At 33.8% G+C, this 15,382-nt stretch overlaps 1 protein-coding gene across 3 annotated transcripts in view; it reads left to right on the top strand.

Moving 5' to 3' along the window:
* The window catches only part of TRPS1 (transcriptional repressor GATA binding 1), a 262,134-nt gene that overhangs the window by 40,604 nt on the left and 206,148 nt on the right, over positions 1–15,382 (top strand). For 2 of the 3 annotated variants that reach the window (XM_012443290.3, XM_021671341.2), the window contains exon 2: positions 8,823–9,751. In XM_012443290.3, coding sequence (XP_012298713.2) covers positions 8,825–9,751 — 927 coding nt within the window. In that variant the 5' untranslated portion in view covers positions 8,823–8,824. Of the gene's footprint in view, positions 1–5,126; positions 5,285–8,822; positions 9,752–15,382 lie in introns of all 3 variants that reach the window. The other variant, XM_021671340.2, reaches the window with a different exon arrangement.

Raw genomic sequence — 15,382 nt, 5'->3', positions numbered from 1 at the left:
TGAAGCTAATATCATGGGAAGCATGTAGAGACAAGTCTTGAATTTCTTGTCATCTATGCTTAAACAGTTACCATATTAAAATCCCAGGCAGAACTTAGCTAAACTTGTGGTGAGCATAAGCAGAATGTTCTGAAATACCATAATGTTTTTTCAAAAAAGGTTCTTATAGTTGAAGATTTCTAAGCCTTTTACTTATCCAGCTCCAAATTATGAACAGATTCTATGTTTACCTTTTTTCCTCCCATACATAAAGCTTTTCATACCCTAGAAGTCAGGAAAAAGTGATTTAATCTTATTATTAGAAGTGACTTTGAAGTATAGTTTTGTAAAGATCAATTTTCTTTGAAAAATTTCTCTGTACTTAACAAAAGAGAGAAAATGACTCCTGTGTGTGTGTGTCTAATTTGTTTTTGTCAGAAGGAAAAATGATGCTAATTAGGTTAAAATAAGTAGTTGGCACTAAATAGTGTGATTTCTAAAGCAAATTTTGTATCAATAGTGTGTGTTCATTACAATGTGAAAGATGTCTATCAGTATTGCTTATTAATTTAAGTGGACTTAAAAAATACATACAATATAAACATCTCTGGCCTTGTGGAACTTATATATGTTGACACTCTGAACTTATTTCTAAATCACTTTTGTTGCGTGAATGCATTAGCTGGTTCATTGTGATGTTTTCATGTTATCTGTTGGGTATTTCTATGGTTGTCCTTAGTCCACTGGTGTCAGATGGATGCAGGCCATTTAAATGGCTCCCTGTCTTACAGCACAGTGGTTTGTGAGTTATTTCCTAGTTTCATGAGGAAGAACTGCTGTATATGAAGACACAAACTTACTTCACTTCATTTTAGAGATATACACCCATGCACATGCACACATACAGAGTACATTACAAGTATAAGTTCTCAGTATGTCTTCACAACATCTGTTTTAATCTTACATTAAATTTTGCACTTTTATTAATAATAATAATAAACCTTACCAATTATACTTGGCTTACTGGTGCTGTGAAGACAGCGAGCATTCTAATTGCACTATGTTATCTTTATGGTAAACATCTATTAGATTCACTATACTAGTGTGTCAGTTTACCAAATGGATTTGCAGTAATTGACACAGATTTCTTAAGAGAGAACTAAGAAAGCTGTTAGTTATATTGGTGTATTGAGTTAATAATTGGGATTCTCTTTTCTATTGAATAACAAATTGGAAAACAGAAAAAAGCAACATTAATGCTTAAAAAAAATAAACTACCTTTAGTATCCAAAGATAGTTTTCACCAAATGCTGGGAACATAGTCAAAGGCATTCCTACAAAGCATAGCACTTGTTATTTTTGTTATGAGTGAAAATCTAATTTACATACAATAAAATGTCCATTCACATCATAACAATCAAGATAAATAGAAACATTTATACTCTTCGATGAGCTACTCTTTTTGAACTTAAGTGCTGTGCTTGGCTCTTTGCCCAGAGAGCAGTTGAAATGTTCTATGTTTAACAGAGAAATAGGGATGAAGTTAAAATTGACTTGTGTGCAAATGCAAAGTCAGATTGATTGGCCTCTGTGAATCAACAGTTGTCATTGCAGATATTTTAATTGTTTATTTATTTATTTTTTGAGAGGAAATCGAAAGGAAAAACTACTTTTCTGCAGGGAAACAAATGGTAACATTTCTCAATTTGCACAGTGAAATGGTGATCTTATTCAAATCAGGGATTTTAATACATTTGCCTCTCACCTGTTAAGAAAGGAAAAATAATCAATTTGCCTTGCCTTTTGAGGCTCAGTGATGTGGTCTTGCTCTATTTTAGTTTCCCTAGTTAGTGAAATAGGTGCATTTTTTTAAAGATATTTTCTTATGGAAGTACAATGGTTAATGAAATTTTTTCTTTAACATGCATTTGGCTATATGAAGACTCATTTTGGCGAAGAGGACATTATTATTTACTTACCACACTATCTCCTTTTACCTAGACAAGCGCATTTGAAATGAGATATATAAAATGTAAAGAACATAGCATGATGAAATAAAAGCCTAATAAAATGTGTTTGGGCTAGCATCAAAACTCTTTGAAATAAGATATCTAAATAGTGTGCATTTTATCTCAGAGAGCTTTGGGTTAGTTCTAGTGTCCAGATGACTATTAATGGGCTTTTGTGTTCTGAAGCATATGTTAATAGAAGTGATCATTTTGGATTAATTTGATGTGAATTAATAAGAGATTTATTTGATGGAAGTTGTTTGAAGGTGATGACATTTAAAACTCAACAAGATTTAAGATGTCCAAAAATACCTTTAAAAAATTTGAGAACAGTCAATTAAGAGAGAGCAAATTAAATAGAAATGGGTAGGAAAGAACAGGATCTGACATTGAGTTTATGAAGTTTGAAGCAGTTTACAAAAAAAAGCGATCTACCATTGAAGTATTGCCCTGGAATCTGAAGAAATAGAAAACATCTAAACTCCTTCAGTGATTCTTGGGTTTGCGAATTGGATAAACAATGTTCTCTTGCATTTTATAGTTCACTTAAGCAATCTGATTTTGATCTGTATACATGGAGTAGACAGGATTCAAGTGTTTTTTTTTTTTCCCCCTAAACCAATGAGCAAACACATATGTTCTTTCAAAACTGAACTGTATATGTTGTTCATATGGAAGCTATCTAGTTTGCTCTAGGCTCAAGATTTGACCTTCCTTTTATTTTGCTATCACTTGCTTAATTCTTTAAATTCTTTGTGGGGACTTTTGATCAAAAGAAACTTTTTTTCTCTCCCTTAAAAGTTTTTATAAAAATAAAAGCTACATGAAATGTGTAATTAATAACTCAGTATTCTTATGCTGGTGATACAAGCAAGCATGGAAGAAAACATATTTATTAAGGTGAAGACCATGATGACTTTTCTTTTTGTGCTAAGCTTTGATTTCAAACACTTGAAAGTTTTGTAATCTGGAAAAACAAAAAGAAAATGTCTGTCATTATATATTATGAAAATAAGAACTGCTACTTATAATTAAAAATTATATGCAACAAGATTTGAAACTGAGGTCCAATTATAGGATCTTGCCCTCCTGATTTTTTACAGTCTTATTCAGAATGTAGTGTGTGTGTGTACATATATATGCACATGCATATATGTATGTGAAATGATATTTGGAAAGATTTTCAAAAGTTTCAATTTTCCTTGAGAAAGAGGAGTTCCTTGTAGTCATTTTCCTTGCTTTTTAAACATATCTTTCCTTCTTAAATTAATGACAAATAATAAAAGTCATCTTGCTTAATGTGTTTTGCACATAGCTGAGGTTGGATATATTTACTGAACGAATGAATATTGGGGGAAGTGAGTAATTGAGTTAAAGATAGGCTTCAGTGGTATTTAGACCACCCTTAGTAGTAGGTGGCTCACTATTCTATAGTCTTTCAATGCAATTGGACAAACATTTTGAAGGTAAAACTGAAGTACCATTAACCAGAACCATTATAGAGTCACAGAGGTGGGGGAATTTTGGAAATAATTTATTCAAATTTCCTTATTGTACAGGAAAAACAGAGGCTCAGTGAAGCAAATGGATTTGCTCTTGATCACATGAGCAGGTGATTTAAATCAGATGCAGAAACCGGATATGCAGTTTCTATGCCAGTCTTACTCAGGTTTTGATTCTTTACTTTGCTTGGGGTAAAGATACTACAAAGAATATAGATTTACATCTCTTACCTTCAAGGAGTTTCTCATCTAATGGAAATAAATTTTAGTTCTTCTGCATTGAGCTGATGTGTGATCTAAGCTCTGTTGTTAAATTACTGGGGTAGCTGATTTCTTTGGTTAAATAATTTATTTGATTATCTATTGCAAGGTTAGTTGGAATAAGAATATGTCATAATTGTATGCATGTATATGTTTATATTATATATAATTTATGAAGTATAACTAACTCACTAGCGGCTAATTTACAATATCTAGGTAATGATAGAAAACTTGAATCCCTTTTGCTGTAAAGGTGCTCTCTTGAGAACATGAATCAGTGTTCTACAGGAGTTTTTTTTTTCTATGTATTTAAGCACTTTAAATAGTGAGATAAAATAGTTATCAGAATTATTTTTGTAAGCTCTAATGCTGATTATTTCTATTGCATAAATCTGTCTAAATTGTACTGTAACAAATAATATACTTCCCTATTTTTATAAAAGTAAACACTTTTTCTAAGAAAGCAAAGAAAGCTTTTAAATTTGTTTTGCTTAGAAGGAAATACAGTTAATTAAGAGTAGAAATTTATGATTTTTACAGATGGAATATCTTAAAATAGCTCATAGCTCAGCAATGAAAATGAATACAAATAAGTATTTGGGGGAAGCTACATATATTTTTAACCTGCTTAAATATCGTGGCATGTATAATATGCTTTCTCATTATATGGACTGTTTCGGTGGAGAATAATGTAAATGTAGGCCTGCTCACTATCGCATAGCCCCAGAGTTCAATTTTTAATCTCACAATTAAATAGGGGACTTAAAATAGCAATTTTGAGCTTTGCAGTTCTCCTTTAAATTCTTTACCTCCTCTTTGTCAACTTCACTTTTAGCCCATTATCTAAAATGCAGTTCACAGTGGATTTACTCTAATGGACTTTTTAAACTTTTCTTGGGGTAAGGTAGTCTGCATGAAGGATATTGCTATGTAGCAAGGTGTAAAGTTTAAAATAGATTTGCCAAAACTAATGATAACGTTCATTGATGTGATTATGTATTTTAATTGCTTTAAGATTTTCCCTATAAATGCCTTTGCTGGTGTTTACAAATTAAGATCTTTTACCCACACCCCAATGTAGGTAAGTATTATGGTCATCAGGGCTGAAGAGGTTTTAGAGGTTAAATAATTTCACCAACATCACAGTCTGTTATGAAAATAACTTACGTCTTGTAGCCTTTTATATCACGTTCCTCCTTCTCTTGTTGCTTTATTAAAACACAGGGGAGGGAGAGGATCTGCTCAAAATCTGCTCATGATTTTATGTCTTTCAGGCAGCCTATGATGCTGGCATATTAATGTATTTTAGGTGTGATACATTAAACTATGTTTACATCATTTAGGAAGGAAAATATTTTTTTGCTTTGTTTTGCAGATGTACAGATCAGCTCTCAAAATGTCTTCTGTGTCTTCCGAGCGTCTTCTAAGACAATTGCATTAGCCTCCTGCTAGTTGACTAATAGAATTAATAATTGTAAAAAGCACTCTAAAGCCACATGCCTTATGAAGTCAATGCTGGGTATGATTTTACAAGTATGTGATCTATTTTTTCAAGTGAAAATGTTAACTGGAAAAGTTCTTGGCACATAGTAAAACATCGTGCAATCTGTTATTTGTCTTAGAGATAATAACTTGAGGGTGGCTATAGTCTTAATAGTATCTGACTTACAACTTGCTAGGAGAGTTTCTTCCACTTAGAAGTATGACAAATGTGCTTATATTTATATAATCTGTCATTCTGAAAAATTATGATGATATAATTCTAGTAAAAAATTATTTTTTCTATAGCTACTTCAAAGTATAGTCAACTAAATTAAGCACATAGATTTTTTAAAACAGCAACTAAAAGAACATACTCCTGCCCCCACAACGCAAAATAAAACCCAAATGACCTTTCTGATATTTCTTTGAAGTTTTAGCAGTTTAAGGATCTTTGCAATGTATATTATTAAGGACTATATTCAGCATAAGAAGTCATGAGTCTTAAGGGTTCTAAGTATCTGTTCTTGGGTAGAAGAAGGGACTGAAATTTTAGAAAGATGATGATTTAATTAAGTTGTATTTTCTCTCAGTCACTAAAGATGCTGGTTGAGTAGATTTTAAACTAGTGACCCATTATATCTCTTCAGTGTAACAACAAATCAACAAGATCTAAAGCTTCCTTTTTTTTTGAAAAATAAGTTAATTTTTAAAATATTAATGTATTTAGATCTATTCACTTTTAAGTATTTTATCTTGGTTCCTTTGCTATTTAAAATGTTGTCGTTTTCCCAGTCACTCACACTGGCATTACCATATGGGCATAAACCATTTTCTCTTCATTTTAAAGGAAAGATAACCTTAATGAATTAGATTATTTTTTTCTGACTTCTTCATGAGTCCTATATTTTAATATAGGATTTTTGTATTTTTTGTGTGTGTTAACTTATTCATTTCATTTAGGTGGTATGTTGTTAGATTGCAGTCATCTTAAGAAGAAACAGTTAAAATACAAATGATATAGTTATTCAGTAAGGGAAGATTATATTGTAATAGTTACTGAAGACATTATGTGTACTGAAAAGTATTAACAATCAGGAAATTCTGGAGGGAAAGGTAAGAGAAGTTGTATCAAGCCTCCTCATTTTTATGTGTAGAAATGTCTGATTACAACCTAAAATATGATTTTCCTTAGGCCAAGTTAAAACCATGCATATTTTGCTCAAACTTATATTTTAAATGATAACTAATTACTTCAGTTTGCCCATTTAGTCTTTTTCCCCCTTTCCTTTTATTGACTACTAATAAAGTTGCCCTTCAGTCTTCTGTGTATTTTCATACGTCCCAGGGCTTCTTTAGTCACTTTTGACAAAAGAATAGAGAACTCCTCAAAGGTTGACATAACACGTAAGACATTGAAATGCAAATATTAAAAAAAAATTGGTTTACCAGTGTTTCCTTTTTTAACAGTGGTTATCAAGCTTAGTTAATTTTAGGGTAATGGAATGACACAGAGGTAAGAAACTCACATTCCTCTTCCTGCCTCCAGAATTCAGGCAGATTTACATTGCCTCAGCACCATCACTTTCACTTGAAACTTTACTCTTTCATCCTGAATATGTACATTTTGTTACAAGAGGGAGGAGCTTCTATAGATTCTTGATGAATAACATTATTGATGTCTCAGAAGGATAGTATACTTTCTTTCTCTCTCGCTCTCTCTCTCTTTTTTTTTTTTTTGAGATGGAGTTTTGCTTTTGTCACCCAGGCTGGAGTGCAATGGTGCGATCTCGGCTCACTGCAACCTCCGCCTCCTGGGTTTAAGCAATTCTCCTGCCTCAGCCTCCTGAGTAGCTGTGATTACAGGTGTGCACTAATTTTTGTGTTTTTAGTAGAGACGGTATGCTAAATTTTGTATTTTTAGGTTTGCCATGTTGGACAGGCTGGTCTCAAATGCCTGACCTTAGGTGATCTGCCTGCCGTGGCCTCCCAAAGTGCTGGGATTACAGGCGTGAGCCACTGCTTCTGGCCCAGTGTACTTTCTTAAGTATCATTATACCATTTTTGACATCATTCACTATGGCACATTTTTACTTTATAAACGATTCCTTGTACTCTAGTGCACTATTCTTGTTCAGTAATTCATATTATAAAAATTTTGCATGACCAGCTTCTCAGAAGCAAAGGTACAACTGTATAGTCAAAATCAGTGTGATTCTTCAGTACTTTTGAGAAATTATAGATGAAAATGACTAAACCATGTTATTAATTTGGATTTTCTCAGCATGTTTTGGATAATTGAGGTATAACTAACTCTGTTAGTCCTTATGGTGGAGTCAGCTGACAAAGAAGGCTTGTTTTATTAGACTATCACAGGTGGAATTTTCCAAGAGACCTTTGTGGTGATGACTTACACAGCCTTCGATAGTTTTTTTAAGCTGAGTGATTAAGAAACAGCAGCCACGGAGCCCAGACCTCATCCAGCCTTTGTTAATGCATTCTTTGATTGACACTACACAAATTGTTTCTTAGTTTTTTATATTCTTAGAGTTCTGACTCATTCTACTCCAGCAGAAGAATTTGCTCCAGTATTCTTCTTTTGACGCCACTGATGCCACTAACTTAACTTTGAGAGACATGTTTGAGCTAATGTGTAAAGGTGAACAATAGGAAGCTGCTAATATTTTGCTGTTTTGAGCTATACAAGGACAATGTCATATGGTTCAGCTCAATATTCTTTCTTAGTCAGTTTCCAGGGTGCTCTTGATGGTGGAACAGATACTGTTTTCATCAGGCTGTGTATGGATACCCAGAGCTTATTAGGTTCTCCAGCATGCTGGACAGAGTCCTAGGAAAACCTGATCTGACCACTGTGATGTATACCAGGTCTTCCTTCTGACTTTCAGGCAAGCCCCAAATGTGGCTTAAAGAAATTTGTTGGTAGGTCAGAGCTGGAACATTTGTCATCCTCCACTTCCTGAAAGTGATGGGGCAGTTTTCACTCTGTTTATAACATGGCTGTTTCTGTCTTTTTGACTATGAAGATATTTTGTTTGAAACTATATTTACATCCTGGTTGCATGGGGTAACAATATTGAATTCCAATTTATGTTATTTATATATGCATATATGTATCATATAAATAAATATATGTCTTCTATAAAAATAAACACATATATGTTTTATAATCATAACATGTATACATATTATACATAATATAGAACATGTATAAATATATAAGCATGCATATACATTATCAGCTACAATCGAAAGAATAAATTGGACAAAAATATATTTTCAGGAAAGAATAAGTAATAGGGAGGGTAGACCTAGTAATAAAAATAAATCTTCATTATTCCTAAAACAACTTTAAAATAATAAGTGAGCCAATCTTGGTTATAAAAGTAATTCTAAATGTGAATTGTTAGTTTTAGTCTCAACTTTTTGCTATTTTTAAAACTGACTTTTTTCCTAGAGGAAGCATTTGATTATGCACCTTAAAAAACTTGCATAAGTAAAATTTTCCAGATTCAATTATATCTCTGTAACTTTCAAATAACATTGTATCTGCCTTTTCCCTGTATCTTTGCAGATATGGTCCGGAAAAAGAACCCCCCTCTGAGAAACGTTGCGAGTGAAGGTGAGGGCCAGATCCTGGAGCCTATAGGTACAGAAAGCAAGGTATCTGGAAAGAACAAAGAATTTTCTGCAGATCAGATGTCAGAAAATACGGATCAGAGTGATGCTGCAGAAGTAAATCATAAGGAGGAACATAGCTTGCATGTTCAAGATCCATCTTCTAGCAGTAAGAAGGACTTGAAAAGCATAGTCCTGAGTGAGAAGGCTGGCTTCAATTATGAAAGCCCCAGTAAGGGAGGAAACCTTCCCTCCTTTCCGCATGATGAGGTGACAGACAGAAATATGTTGGCTTTCTCATCTCCAGCTGCTGGGGGAGTCTGTGAGCCCTTGAAGTCTCCTCAAAGAGCAGAGGCAGATGACCCTCAAGATACGGCCTGCACCCCCTCAGGGGACTCATTGGAGACAAAGGAAGATCAGAAGATGTCACCAAAGGCTACGGAGGAAACAGGGCAAGCACACAGTGGTCAAGCCAATTGTCAAGGTTTGAGCCCAGTTTCAGTGGCCTCAAAAAACCCACAAGTGCCTTCAGATGGGGGTGTAAGACTGAATAAATCCAAAACTGACTTACTGGTGAATGATAACCCAGACCCGGCACCTCTGTCTCCAGAGCTTCAGGACTTTAAATGCAATATCTGTGGATATGGTTACTATGGCAACGACCCCACAGATCTGATTAAGCACTTCCGAAAGTATCACTTAGGACTGCATAACCGCACCAGGCAGGATGCTGAGCTGGACAGCAAAATCTTGGCCCTTCATAACATGGTGCAGTTCAGCCATTCCAAAGACTTCCAGAAGGTCAATCGTTCAGTGTTTTCTGGTGTGCTGCAGGACATCAATTCTTCAAGGCCTGTTTTACTAAATGGGACCTACGATGTGCAGGTTTGTACTTTGTTTTGTCTCTTTGGACAGAAAAAGTTATTAGAAATGAAATGTGAATTCTTAAATACATGTTAAAACCAAGGTCCCAATACCAGACAGGTAGCCTGCTAGATCTAGCAGAAGAGATGGACACGCTCCATAGCTGCTTCATACAAGTATATTCGGAATTGTCTAAAGACAACTCTTAGCCTATTATTGTAGAAAACAATCCTAGCATTTTTTTTTTTTTTTTTTTTTTTAGTTTGGGAAAAGTCTTTTCATGAAATTAACTAAGCATCACATTTCTGGATGTATTTCATGGTAATTTGATGTTTCCACAGTCTTCCAGAAATGTTATTAATCTTTATGGTTGTACATGATAATAATTCATGCCTTGTTCAAGATTATAAGGTTTTTGCTATAATCTTCCCTTTAGTGAGGATCTTTCCTGTATATTGGATTAGAATATGATTTTATATTCATCCTGACTAGATTTGGGCCATTTTGATGGTTGCAAAGACATACTTTTGGAAAGGCAAAATAATTGCAAATGAAAACTGGGAAATAACATTTTACATTGATTAAAAAGAAGTAAATGTGCTTGTAAGTACTAGGGACACCAGAATGACCTTGGTACAGACCAATAAAGCATTCCTTTCTGCATTTAAGGAAAATGGCAATAATTTATGAAAGCATTTAGTAATAATTTAGATTTTTACTTTTATTAAAAACAGCATACCTCTTTGATCTATCTTTCTGTCTTTAGTTTATGGCATATTTGAAATGGAAAAAAAGAAACTCTTACATTTTGAATAGAATGAAACACAGAACTGAGTCTAAATAAATGTATACATTTAATTTTAGTAATTTTGGCATCGTTAAAACTCATGGTAAGCTTGAGAATGTGTATTAGTTTTTGTTACAGTTTGTAGATTTTTATTGTATTATAAGGCCAGGGGGATTTCAAAACATATTGGCTTTACTAGTAACCATTTTTAGGAATGATTAGAGGTACCAGAGAACTAATGAAAAAAATCCCTTAAAATATCAGTCATTTTTATCAACTCGATAGCTACAGCTCATTTGCTTCAAACCTCTCTGTTGACTTAATGCGAATTAAGAAAGGCAGGCAAAGAGGTTATAAATAACAGGTAGTGAACATATTTTGCAATACTTGTAAGAAGAATCAGAAGAAAAATTTCTGAGTCCTTTAAATGTCAGGATGGCAATCTTATCACTTTAAGGGAGATATAAAGAAGAACTCTTAAAACGCCGGTTTCATCTTCGTAAAGCACTCTAAAAATTCCATCTTAGTTTGTGAATTTCCACAAATAGAATTATTTCTGCAGAGCAGCAAATTAAGCCAACATAGTTATTATGCATGAAAGCTACATGCTTTGAACTGCTGTCTATTAAAGATCATTTCACTGTCTTATGTCAGATACACTATGCTGTCAAACTATGATTGGAAAGCAAATACGTGTTTTAGATAAAAGGGTTGGAAGTGAATAATGTCAGTATGTGAAATGGTGTTTTATAATTAGCAAATAATATGATGTTAATACCTGGATTTCCGGCAGGAGTTTCAGTTTGTTCACTCTGGGGAGAACTTCTGAGGGAAGCTGATCTAGGCTGTCAGGAAGGCTCTAAAAAAGAAGATTACTAAGGCCTATAGTTTGGAGGAATTCAGATTTTTAAACACACTTCCATTTCCCCCAAACAGTTATTTGTTAGGTTCTTAGTTATTTATAGTAAAGTTTATGTTTGGGTAGAAGGAGCTGGACACTTTTCCTGGGCAGTGATTTTAGAAGTAAAACAGATGTGTGAGCTATCTGAGTTTGAACTAATAGAACTAGAAATAAAACAGCTGATCCTAGACTATGCTGTCTACTAAATCCTTGCAGCACACAGCAAGGAAGACAAAAAGTGGTAGGAAAGAGCATGCAGGAACATAATCTTGTTAAGATCAAAATTTTTCCAAGATAAATAATATTGCTAAAAATGGAAAAAAGTAATCTGTGGAAACCGTGCGTGATTGTTTCAAACAAACGACTGCATTTTGAAATGAGTCTAAAGGGTTAACTTCAATTTGTGAGGATAACACTGAATATACTTGTAGGCCAAATGCTAATCTTGAATGCTTTGCACATATGCCAGATACTGATGCAGAAAAATGTCTGAAGATAAGTAACTTATTAATATTTGCATGCTGAAATAAATATCGAACAGTTTTTCAATATGCATAAAATGAATAAAAACAGATCTGAAATTTCCTTTTTTACTGACAAGTTTGTGTTGCTGAAATGCTATTTGAGAGATTCTTTCCTTGGTGGTTAAACTTTGTGGAGACTAAAATCTGTGGGAGATAAAATGCTGACTATAGAATTTCTTTGATGCAGTTTTGTCAGAAATATATCGTAAGTTAATGGCCTGTGTGTGTTCTGATATAAAGATGTTGGTAAAGATGAGTATTACAGACAAATAAGCATTCAATTTTAGGAATTATTTATATAAATCTATAATTTAAGCTAATTGAAGTAATAGATGAAGAATTCATTAATCTTTTTCAATTAAACTTGCTTTTAAAACAACATTCAGAACAGTTGGTGGTTAATGATAGATTTATGACATTTTAGGCCAAGACAAAAGGAGCTGAAGCCAAAAGCAAAAGGCTTAAGGGACTCTATGGCTTTGATCTATATTTTGGTTTGACATGGATAGTTTTAAATAATTTGAATGGACTTGAGTGCAAATATAAGATACAGTTGGGAAAAAGAAGTACAGTAATTTAAATAAATTCTAAGATTTCTAGTTCTAAGTGCAAGTTATTTCAAATATACTTGGAGGAATAATTGAAATTTAGACATACTTGTACTGATAATATCCACTTTTGTGCAAATTACATCACAAATGACTGAGTCAAAGAATTACAACTTTGTAAAAGTACTGTCAAATAACAATGTTTCTTTGTGCTACATAGTAGATAAAGCCCCAGCCGGATAATGGAGGTCACTATAAACAGCCATAAGAAAGCCAGGACTGTCCTTTCTAAGTCTGTGACATTTATCGGATTCTCCCCCCAACACCTTAAGCTAGCATGCCCAGCCTTGAAAGGAGATGACATGTGAATTCTTTACAAGAAAACAAGAGAAGCTGTAATGGCTAGTTTAGAGCTAACTGATTTGACCAGGATGTTAGTTTCCCAGTTTTTCATTTATCCTGCATGTTCTATCAATTGTCATGCTTAAATTTTTAAAAATAATAGATGCAGAGTGATTGGTTAGCTCTTCATGTAATATTTAGTATCTGTATTGAGCCATTGAGGCTCACATAGAGACTGATCCTAGAAGAGATCCAGTTCTTAAAAAAGTATTTATAGCTTCTATCTATCTATCTATCTATCTATCTATCTATCTATCTATCTATCTATCTATCTGTTTATCTATTTATTTATTTCAAGATGGAGTCTCACTCTGTTACTCAGGCTGGAGTGCAGTGGTGCAATCTTGGCTCACTGCAACCTCCACCTCCCAGGTTCAAGTGATTCTTCTGCTTCAGTCTCCTGAGTAGTTGAGATTACAGGTGCGCACCACCACGCCTGGCTAATTTTTTTTTTTACTTTTAGTAAAGACGGGGTTTCACCATGTTGGCCAGGCTGGTCTTGAACTCCTGACATTGTGATACACCACCTCAGCCTCCCAAAGTGCTAGGATTACAGAAGTGAGCCACCTCACCTGGCCAGCTTCTTTCTTTTTAATCTGCTTTATTATGCTTATATTTAAACCATTGCTGAATGGAAGCCTGCATTAACAACGTGGCCTTTGCTGTTTCATTAGGGTTTAATGTGCTGTGCATTAGGGCGTTGGCATCATCTTTATGGGGGAACTTTTAGCCCTCAGATCAGGTTATAAAAGTAGGAGTCTTGTCAAGTTGTGCTTCCCACGGGAAAGTGTTTATGCTATTCCAAGTTCATAAGCTCATGATATATATGTTGCCTTTTCATATTAGTAAATTCTTTTTATTACTGCATTATTCAGGACTCTAAGAAGGTAGCTACTGGTTTCCAGCTATTAAACTTATTTTGGGCCTTATTGAAATTCTAAGGTTAATAGAAAATCACATAATTAACTTACCAAGGACTGTCTTCTGTTTGAGCTAGGAGTGTTACATTTCTGTGTTTTAAATATTTTTATCAGAGTTGCACAATATGTCATGTTAGAAGCAGGAAGAACAGATTTTAGAGAGAGGAAGTAATCCTTTGGATTTGTATTTTCAACATATTTAATTGTATGAGTTTTATAGATCTTGAACATGTATCAGTACATTCATTTGTGCAGGGGATTACAGTTTGATTTGAAAAAAAATTAGAGACTATTAATCTCATTGTGGTTTATTTGACTTGTGTTGAATTTTACTTCTAAACATTTAGTTTTTCCTTGGCATTTTCTTTGATCTGGAGTAGGAAGGAAGTTGTAGATCTTAGCAGGTTCTGTTTCTTTGTTTTTCTGAGTCGAAGACAATTGCAGTTTAGAAAAACTGGTAAATGAGACTTTAATCAATTCAGACTGTCTGTAGAATACAGAATGCTTGGCATATGAACCCACACTTCTTTTTCAGGACTGTCTCTCTTTAACAAGTAATAAAGTGTGCAAAATAAAACATATGCTCACCCCAAGGCCATAAAGCAAGGGAAAGTTCTGGTATTTACCAGGTTATTTTCATCAGTGGAGATGGCAGAGCTGGATAATGTAGTCACCCTGGTAGAATAGTTCAGCTATCATTACTAATCCCTTTACCTGCATGATAGTTAAATCTTTTTTGACCTTGTTCATGAGACTTGGTATGATCTTTGATTTTGGTTTATTTGTTATCATTTAAAAGAACATGTATAATTTTGTTGAATATCAGTGTTTCTCTGTAGGCAGAATGTTTAGGAGAAGAAATAATGGTTATCAGTGGATCCAATCAAATTTAGCATTATTCAACTCCTAAGAAAAAGCTTTACCTCTCAAATGGCCTGCTCTGCTAACCCTATCAAGTCTGGAGATTATTCAGTGTTTTTTATTCCTTGGATCATTTTAATTATAGCATACGTGCAGCTGTTAGAAACACAGATATACAAGTAGTATGTCAATACGGGGAAAGTTTGGAGAGAAAAGTTCTTCCGTTTCATTTTCTAATTTCCTTCGTGGAGTCCAATTCAGACAATCATTAGACCATAGAGCTCTTGAATTCTTCATCACGTGATCCACATTCTGAAGCAAATGTTATACATTTTCAGAATATTATGTAAATCCTTGTTTAATTTTAATTGAAAGCCAAATGTAAAAATTTATTTTTCTGTCTTAAAGTTGATTCATACTTCTTTCATCTTTTATTTTACATAATCAACATTTGTACAGATCCCTTATTTTTCTTCAATTTTGGATTCACATCTAATAATGGCTAAAATTTACTAAGTGTTTCTTACGTGCATTTGTGGAGCTCAGTTCTTTACATGTATTAATCAACTCATCTTCATAAAAGCCCTAGAAGTAAATACTAACCTTATATCCATTTAAAAAAAAAATAAAGAAACAGCATAGATTAGAGTGTCCTGCCCAAGAGCACGGAGTTGCATAAGTAGAGAGAATGGGATGTAAACCAGGATAG

Source organism: Aotus nancymaae, unplaced genomic scaffold (genome assembly GCF_030222135.1).
Source record: "Aotus nancymaae isolate 86718 unplaced genomic scaffold, 86718_ANA_hifiasm-v0.15.2.pri h1tg000036l, whole genome shotgun sequence".
In the NCBI taxonomy this organism is placed as follows: Eukaryota; Metazoa; Chordata; class Mammalia; order Primates; family Aotidae; genus Aotus; species Aotus nancymaae.
Note: the sequence above shows the minus strand (reverse complement) of the source record. Positions and strands in the feature narration are given on the sequence as shown.